At 34.5% G+C, this 10,000-nt stretch overlaps 1 protein-coding gene across 2 annotated transcripts in view; it reads right to left on the reverse strand.

Annotated features, from left to right (window-relative positions):
• Nucleotides 1–8,257: 8,257 nt before the first annotated feature.
• LOC137641510 (uncharacterized) overlaps nucleotides 8,258–10,000 on the reverse strand; it is a 380,155-nt gene continuing 378,412 nt past the window's right edge. For both annotated transcript variants that reach the window (XM_068374129.1, XM_068374128.1), the window contains exon 15: nucleotides 8,258–8,656. In XM_068374129.1, coding sequence (XP_068230230.1) covers nucleotides 8,582–8,656 — 75 coding nt within the window. In that variant the 3' untranslated portion in view covers nucleotides 8,258–8,581. The remainder of the gene's footprint in view (nucleotides 8,657–10,000) is intronic.

Genomic DNA, 10,000 nt, shown 5'->3' on the forward strand with positions numbered 1-10,000 from the left:
TTAATAAACCAAAACAATGTTATGTATCATAATTTAATCATAAATGAAGATCCCTTTGCTCAATATATTGCTTCTTCCTTATGTCAGCAAGATGTTGAAATTGTATTTTTCTGTTTGGCATGATGAAATTCTTGCCGAAACCAAGAAAAAACAGACATAAAAGTGACAATGTCAGAGGTCAAACTCAAACGTGTACTCTTTCTGAGTCTTGTGACTCATGGAATCTATACAAATGCCATTGCTCACAATGTTTTATATAAAAATACAATTATAAAAATTTACGATAACAAGAAATACTGCATTTTCTTGTAGGGATTAATGTTTTTGGTTTATTGGGTTACTTTCACTAGTTACCCTGAAACTATGAAAGTAAGAGGAATTTTGACAAAATATTTTGTAAACGGATTCTCCATTGCCATACGAAAATCAGTGAATTTTTTCAGGATTTTGTGTTTTTCTTCCTCTACCCCCATATACTGGCATAAAGGCTGGGGCCCTTAAGCAATTTCCAAAAAAAGAAAAAAATTTACTTCCCTAAGGGGTCCAAGGGACAAACTATTCTATCTGTTTTACTCACAATGGCTGAGGTAATGAATAACAAAAATACATACACACTACAATTTGCATGGTTAATTAACTAAACACATTTATCATCAGTTTAAACCCTCTAAAAATAGGTGGCATAAACTGATTCTGTAAACTTAGCAAGATAAGAATTTTAATTGTCAGCCCGCAAAAAAAAAAACTAATTCTCTCTTACCTAATTTTCCACAGATTTATTCAACACAACTGACATTATCAGATGTACAAGTCATTTCTCGTTTAATCATTTCAGCCTCTCTTCTTTTTATTCTGCCATAATACTAACGACGCTCTCTCGTGCACGCACTCTCCCTCACTCGATTCATTTCTTATACACACGTGATCGTGATCATATACTAACACAGTTTTTCACGCACATGGCTTACATGGGTCAAGTCATCTGACTCATTCTGCCTCGGTCACCAAACTTTTCTGCAAAGGATGCGCTTTTCTCATACAGCACAACAGCTCATCTTCTCTCTGGCATGTCACTTGGTGTTTAATATCTTTCACAACTCTTACACAAATCTCGTAATTTTTGACATAAGACTTATAGCTAAAAACAACATAAGTAAAAGAAATCAACTTGAGAACTAAAGCATGCAAACAAATCGAAAATAAGAATGTAAGCTCAATACCTTAATATTATATTCTTAAATTCTCCATACAACAGGGTATTATGACAAAAACGAAACTAAGTAACCAGAAAACATGTACACATTAATGGCAGTCCCTTTGTTTCCAGGCAAGTTACTGAAACACACAAGTCAGAGAACCAATTAACTAGTCTCTTAATACTGTAATTAACTGGTACATAATCTAAATTACTCTAATTTCTCCCAGTGATTTACCAAATCATTTAATTGCAAACAAAATTGCCTTTCTCGTAACTTGATACAAGAATGTGCTTTTTCTTTATAATCTTGCATAAAAACATGTTACGTTTTCTCATCAGACATTAATTAATTAATGAGGGGTCAATGGTATGTATGACATCGTCGTCTATCTACTTAGGATCCAAGAAGATAGGTTGGAGCTTTACTGGTTTATTGTAGTATCTCTGTATTAAGTATGCAGATTCCTGCTGTTTCAAGAGTTACAGTTTGTGTATGGCGGGAGACAAACAGACAACAACAACTCCCGAAGGTTCACCACAGTGGAATCAGATCAACACAATAGAATGAGAGAGTAGTGTTTCTTAATACATTAAACTTCTCCCCCCCCCCTTTGGTCAACAAACAAAAAATCAAACTTGATCAATAAGTCTCCTAGGTTTCTTACTTACTCTGGTACATTTCCTTAACCCTTTTACCCCCAAAGGACGTACTGGTACGTTTCACAAAACTCATCCTTTTACCCCCATGGACGTACCAGTACGTCCTTGCAAAAAAATGCTATAAAAATTTTTTTTTTCCATATTTTTGATAATTTTTTGAGAAAATTCAGGCATTTTCCAAGAGAATGAGACCAACCTGACCTCTCTATGAGAAAAATTAAGGCTGTTAGAGCAATTTAAAAAAAAAATATACTGCAAAATGTGCTGGGGAAAAAAATAACCCCTTGGGGGTTAAGGGTTGGAAATTTCCAAAGAACCTGGGGGTAAAAGGGATAAAAGGGCATCAGTATCACCATTACTGTTCTCTGATCCTACTACTTCTACATCGGGATAACATATGATACGAGTTCTCAATAGGGTTATTTGTCTCTTCTAATCCTTGTACATTACGGAGAGAAGAAACTACCGGAACATAAGGAATCTTTGTATCTTTTAATGGTGACTGTTCACAAGTTACTCAAGTATAATACATTTTTTCTCTCAAATAATTGTGACAGGTGACACTTCCAAGTCAAGATACCATTAACATCTACAGATACTAAATAATTTCTTTTCACCTAGAACTTTAATAATCTTAGCTTCCACCCATTTAGGTCCTTAACCAAAATTCCTGGCATATACTGCATCACCAAGTCTGAATTTAGACTCTTGAACATAAATCTCATCTCCTTGTTCAGGCATAATAACATCTAATGGACCCTTAAATTTCCTTCCAAATAATAATTCAGCTGGGGAAGAGCCAGTAGAAGACTGCATTGTATGTCTATATGTGTACAAAAATTTACCAATTCTCATTTTTACAGGCAAATTACAATCAAACTTTTAAAAATTAGTTTTGAATATTCGTACAGCTCGTTCTGCAAAGCCCATTGGTGTTTGGATTATATGGTGCTCCTGAACAATGACAAACCATTTTTCTGAAAGAAATTGCGAATTTTCCTTGACATGAAACAAGTTGCATTATCAGATACAATTGTGTCAGGAATACCATGATTAGAAAAATATGACCTTAAACATTGTATGGTATCCTCTGAAGTTATATTCTTGCAAGCATAGACATCAATAAATTTAGAAAAGCAATCAATAATAACTAAATATTGAATGTCATCAATGGGTCCACAATAATCTACATGTACAGTAAATGGGACCGAGGTCTATCTACTGACGGCCAAGATGAAGTAGAAATAGCCTTATGTTTGAGATTTGTCATATATAATGCATAGTTAGAAGTTATTTGTACTAAATCATGGTCCATGCTGGGCAAACATACAAAAGACCTTACTTCCGCTTTCACGGCAACAATACCCTTGTGGCTCTCGTGAAGCATTTCCATAACACGCTTTCTCAACATCTCAGGAACCAAAATACAATTTCTAAAGAGTAATACATTTTCATGCAAAGAAAGATCATTTCTCAATTTATAGAAAAGTAACATATCATTTTCAATTAAATTTTCTTTAGGGAACCCATTCCTTACATAATCTCTTACTCTGCATAAAACAGAAACAGCATTCCTTTACCATTGTAAAATCAAAAGAACTCTTAGCTAAAATATTAATCACATATTCTCCTGGTACATAAAAATCAGCATCATTTCTACATAATAGTAGCCTACTGGGAGCATCTGCCACTATATTATTCAATCCCTTAATGTGGTCAATTTTAAAATTAAAACCAGACAGAAATAAGGCCCACATATTTGAATACAAGCATTAGATAACTGTGGAATACTCTTACTAGGGTTAAATAGATGAGTCAAGGGTTTATGGTCTGTCCTGATGATGAACTTCCTACCCAAAAGGAAATCGGAAAACTTCTTGACTCCAAAAATAATGGATAGGGCCTCTCTACCAATTTGAGAATGATTACATTCAGCATTAGATAATATTCTACTTTTAAAAGGAATGGTGAAAATTTTACTCTTATATTCTTATTTAAGAACAGCTTCCACTTCTAAAGTCATTGTAGCATTGGGTTGGAGTTATCAAAAATATCAGCTCTCTCAAAAGCTTCCTTAATATTCTGAAAAGCTTCTTCATGAACTACTGACCAGTGAAATTAAATATTCTTTTAGGTTAAATTATATAAAGAACATAAAATAGAGCTGAAGTGAGGTACAAACCTATTGTAATAAGTACATAGCCCCCAAAAAAAGGATTTTGACGTAGGAAGAATCTATTTTTCGGTGAGATAGCATGTCATCCTGATGGAAGTCCCTCCGGCTGCTTCCTACTGTATAATATTTCTGCGATTGATATTATAAGAGAATTACCGTCAGGTATCACGGGGTTCTAACCCCCGTAACAACTATAAGAAGATATTGTGTAGAAATCAGGGATGTATCCTAAGACAACCATAGATATCTGCACCCTGAATAGACCTTTCCCAGGCTAATCCTCTAAGGGGAAGGATAAGTGAGGAGCCGTTACATATCCTATCCCCTTTCGGTGCTCCCATACTACCCTGCTGCTTTATTCCTCGGATTACAGCTTCACGCTAATGATTTTAAAGACTGAACACACTAAGGAGCGGGAGCTTCCAAAATAGCCTCTATTTTCTTTGGGTCAGGTTTAATTCCATCACAACTTAAAATGTATCCTAAATACGGTACTTCCCTAGAACCAACAATACATTTATCTTTATTCAATTTTACATTTCTCTATTGCAAAATTGACCAAATTTTACATAAACTCTTGTCGTGTTCCTCCTTGGTAGCTATGACAATCAATATGTCATGAAAGTCACACCATATTGTATGAGGTAATTTAATCATTTGGTTAAAAGCGATATCACTATTAGATTTGATGTAAAATACTGTGTATGTGCTTCCCAATTGAGGCAAGTACCAACTATTAGTACCAGAAATTTTACCTAATCTTTGAATTGGATTTGAGCATCACCCATTGTGAGATTTAAATCTTGGTTTTGCTTCAAACTACTATTCTTATACAATATTATTACTTTTTTTGCTGCTAAAAGTCTGAAACCAACAGACAGTCCACAATCCTATTTTAGAGTGGAGTTATTTAAAATTCTTTGTAGGTGACAAAAATTATATGAAGAATAGTATATTCTAAAGTTGTCCACATAGAGGCTACTTTGTAGGCTACTGCTTGTGGCATTTGAGTAACTATGCCCTTTGATTGCCATCAAGTCCAAGAGTTCCACCTAAGACACTACCTAGGTCACATCAGAGTCATGGTTGAAGATTAGGAATAGATATTGTCTATACGAGTTTGGAATGATCTTGCACCAATAAAATTTCTAACAAAAATAGGAAAGTGTCCTTGAAAACCAATATGATGTATTGAATGGCTCTAAATAGTATCATATGTATTTTGAATGTCAAAAAATATTGCTAGTAATACCTCTAGATAAGTAATAAATTTGTTCCGGAGGAGCTTTCGTATCTTGATTTTTTATACGATGAGTCATGTTTTACATGTAAATCGCCTAATTCATTCCAAGCCCTACAAAAACACCTCACTAAACTTTATAATAAAGGTATACAGTACTGTCCTAAATACAATGAAATAAAGCCAAATACTGTACTGTACATTTGAATCATTCATTAACTAACCTAACCGTTAATACCTGTAAATGAAGTAATTATTAGAACATAATGCCATAATAAATAGAAAATAATGAAAATGTGGAACCGTACCTTTTGAGCGAGGCAATGATTGATAGCGAAAGTGGTGGCAGAGTTGGATTACAAAAGGGCAGAAAACATGAACTGTACACTTAGCTAACAAAATACATTAATAAAACTTTACGAAACACATTAACAAATGGCAGAAAACAGTCACACCCTTAGATGGTGTCGCTGCTTTAATGGCTTCCTTCTGCTTAAGGCTGGTGCCTATCATTGATGGATTTCGACCACATTCCTTAGCGATCACACTCAACTGCATAACAGCCTCATACTTCTTGATTGTCTCCAGCTTTGCCATAGAAAGCATTTTATTCTTATTTCCCTGAACATCAGCAACATCCTTGGGAGCCATGGCTAATATTGTACGAGTTGAATAACAACACAATACAGTACAGTAACTAAAAGCAAGAGAGTGAAATCACCAACACGAATTCAACGTGAATGATAGCGCTGCCGAAACGAAATGGTTGAAGAACTCCGATACATATATGCATGATGGGATAGATGCTGACCAATAGGAGAGGAGGATATTACGGTGGTAACTAGCATCAGAGTAGGGTGATAACCAATAGAAAAGCGGGACGATGGTGGCGAGTTTACAGTTTGCCGGCGCAAATTTTTGAATTATTTTCGGTGGCCAAGCGAATCCCGTACCGTACCATATCTCGTTTTGTATCACAAAGAATTTTCCGTAATAGGAGGCAAAAAAAATCTTCCTATCTCGTTTTGAATCATGAATTTTTCGTATACAGAAACCTTTGTATCAAGGTATCACTACCGTGATTTGCATCTGTTCAAAACCTTTACATTTATAATTTTCTAAGACTGATAAAGAATTCAACGGGGAGTGTTCCATTTGTGAGCCAAATTGCAAAGCTGATAATCTTACAAAAAAAAAAAAAAAAAAAAAAAAAAACAGCAATTCTATCTATAATTTACCATTTACTCCAGTAATTTGCAAAGTGAAATACTGTAGGTCTGTAATTTTTGGGATTACTAGGATTCCTTTCCTGGCTTAGCTATAGTGTTACTATTATATGTTTCCATGCCTTTGGAAATAGATGTTTGGTCCAAAGGTGAATAGATGATTATAAAACTCTAATAGACAAGCTTTAGCCACAGGATATAAATTTCTCATCATATCAATATTTATCTTTACCATGGACCATTGAAGTACAGTTTGATGATGCAAATACCAGGTGCTCTTCAGTAAATCTTTTATTGTATTTGATATCTTCCAAAGCATTAAAATTCAATTGAGTTCCATCTCTTCTTTGGATGGATCAAAAGTGGTCATCCAAATTATTAATGCTGCTTATGTTTTTAATATTGCACTCAATAATATTTGAGACTGTCTGTACATTGTGAACTAGTGAGCCATTATGCATTAATACATGGTTTGCAAGTTTGCTATAGGAACCCTTAATTTTTCTAATTTTTATACCACACCTGCATTGAAGTATTTTCTGATATACTAGACACATTCTTACCAGAATATTATCTTGCTTTTTATTGCTTCTTTTTTAAATTTAGCAGAGATCTTATAAAATATGGTTTCAATACACTGACTTCCATTGCTATATCAATGGGCTTATTTGTTGTATTTCCTGACATTAGACCAGTAGCCTACTCAAATATTTAAATCTTTCATTTAAGGTCTAATTTTCTTCAAATTGTGTACTTTGTTTATTACTTGGGTTGGTGTATCTGATCAACAAGGGATAATGTGTTTCATCAGTAGGGCATTAACCAGAGATATAGATTTATCGGTAGTAGGACATGATGCAGAATGTTATTCCGAGGACAAGACACCTTAACTAAGATGCCGAATAGACACGATACGGAGTGGGCAGGAAGTCAAACTAACAGGAGGCTGAATGGACAAGAATAAGAAGTCGAAAGGAATAGGATAGATAATTAAAATCATCTTGACTTGTAATCGCAGCACTTATGGGAAAACATTTATTTACCTGTCATTGGATCACTAGATGGTTAAATCTTCTGAACCAAAATACATTTTGAATATCCAAATCAATATGAAAACATAAGTGTGGGGGAAGCAGGAGGGGAAGAGGAAGCAGGAGGGGAAGGGGAAGCCCAGGAATCTAACCTAAAATGAACTTTTCCTCTTTTCTTTCATTTTGATTCTATACTTTACTCTGGTTTCAGGTAACAGCAATTATTAATCTATTAGACCCTCGATAAAGATGTACACTTGCTACATTGTACTAGTAAAAAAAATGTGAATTCTCTACAAGGTACTGTACACAGTTTGGATGAGGATCCAATTTCCAGGACGGTAAATTATTCACTTTACATTCTGCACAAAATCTTGACTTTACAAATTTGGATGACACATAGTACCTCTATCATTTCTGTCAAGGCAGAAAACATTATTGACAAAAAAACTATCTAAATTTCAACACAACTACTGATTCAGCCAGACCAAGCTACAACAAAAAGGTTAAAGAAACAAAACAGCGGCAACTGGGAGGAAAAGTCTTTACACACCTGTTCTACTCACCAGCAGGATCAAAGGGTTTTACATATGCTATTATCTTATGAATAAACAGCACATGGATTCCAGGTTTAACTGAAATAATATATCTTTACATTATTTGATAGCCATGAAAAGAGCAACACCAAAATCCTGAATGAAAAGGATAACAATAAAATACCTTGCATACCACTTAGTTATATATTTTTATCCAGCTACATTCAGAACCTTTAAAAAATGATACAGATTTTCTACAAAATAATGAGTTCATGATCTTAAAAGCACTTTCAAATGAGCAACCTTTGAACTACAAAACTATTAAATAAATCATATAACATAGCTCCCTTATAAAAAGATAATTCCATATGAGCAGCAAACATAAAAGAATAAATTTCAAAGAAACAGACAACATTGCTGACTTGAAGATACAGTACATTAAAATGTTCCTGAGTGCAGTTAAACCCAACCTGTGTACTTGCCACACGTAAATTTTCCCAGTTATTTCACAGATTCAGTCAAATACATAGGGGTAAATATCTTCATCTAAACCAAGTTCAAACAGACCCAGATGACGTTCTAGGAATTCCTGAAAAAGAAGGTAAAAATGTCAGTAACTTCTCAGTGACTTCAGTATAATAAACAGTTCATTATTACATAACATTTGTAACAATGTACATGGAGGAGCAAGTCTAAAAGACCATTAATGCAAAGCAAGATTTCAATGAAAAATTATATTCAGTGTTGAAGCCAAGTGATTGCATCAAGGCATTCTCTTGGGGGGGGGGGGGATGCCTTAATTTTCCAGCAAGCAAATGTGCACATTTTATCTACTTTTACTAATCTCATTTATCATTAAATTTTACGCAAATTGATAGCCTTTTTTATCATAACTACTTATATTTTGCATTGCAATTAGAATGTTAAGGTTTATATATAATAAATAATAAATGGGAAATAAAAATTTGCATATAGAGTGGGTGATCATGAAATGACTGCCTAGAACATAGCAGACAGCAGAAATTCTACGTTTTACTATCGACAGTGGTTACAGATTAGAGTCAAACTTCAATACAAGCGATGAATACCAAATTTACAGCATTACTTGAATACCTGTATTTTTTTCATAAAATATCTTATTTCTTGTTTCATCAAAGGTTTGTCTTATGTAGTATTTTCAGTGTGTGAGGTATGTTATTGATAATGTGAATCCTTTCAGTCTCCTGAGAACTAAATGAATATTTACAAATGAAAAAATAACGATCCTTAGACCTCATATCGCCTATTATCAATAACATTCAGCAACCACGGTGGTGTTCAGAATGTAATGACTGCAAATAATGAAATTTTACTGTATCATGTACACCTGAATTGACATTAAATATTTCACTCATACACTTTATACAGTATAAAGCGTCAACTTGTAAGACGTGTAAGGGTTATGGTAACAAATTGGAAATGTCTCTGCCTTGCAATCTGCTGGACTGGAATTTGAGACCAGCTCAAGCGATATAGTAGTTTCTTCTATGTCTGCAACCTCACCATCTTTGTGGGCTGGAGATGGGGGTTTTAGGGAGCCCACAGGTCTACCTGCTAAGATATCAGCAGCCATTGCCTGGCCCTCTCTTGTCCTAGCTTGATAGAGGAGGGGTATAGACACTGATCATATTCATATATGGTCAGTCTCTAGGGCACTGTCCAATTCCCTTGCCTCTGCCATTCATGAGCAATTTTTAAAAACCTTTGAAGTTGCAATGTATGCTGACTCCTTATCCATAGAATGTCTTACTGTTCCCAAGAATTAAAGGATAGATAGTCTTTATTTACATAGTGCAAATGACAACCTATGGCTTGGAATTTTGGAAATTCAGATTACAGTATCGCAGTTTTGGCTTGGAGAATGTCTAAGGTGCTTTGGGTCCCATAGGCAATC

Source organism: Palaemon carinicauda, chromosome 5 (genome assembly GCF_036898095.1).
Source record: "Palaemon carinicauda isolate YSFRI2023 chromosome 5, ASM3689809v2, whole genome shotgun sequence".
NCBI classification, from domain to species: Eukaryota; Metazoa; Arthropoda; class Malacostraca; order Decapoda; family Palaemonidae; genus Palaemon; species Palaemon carinicauda.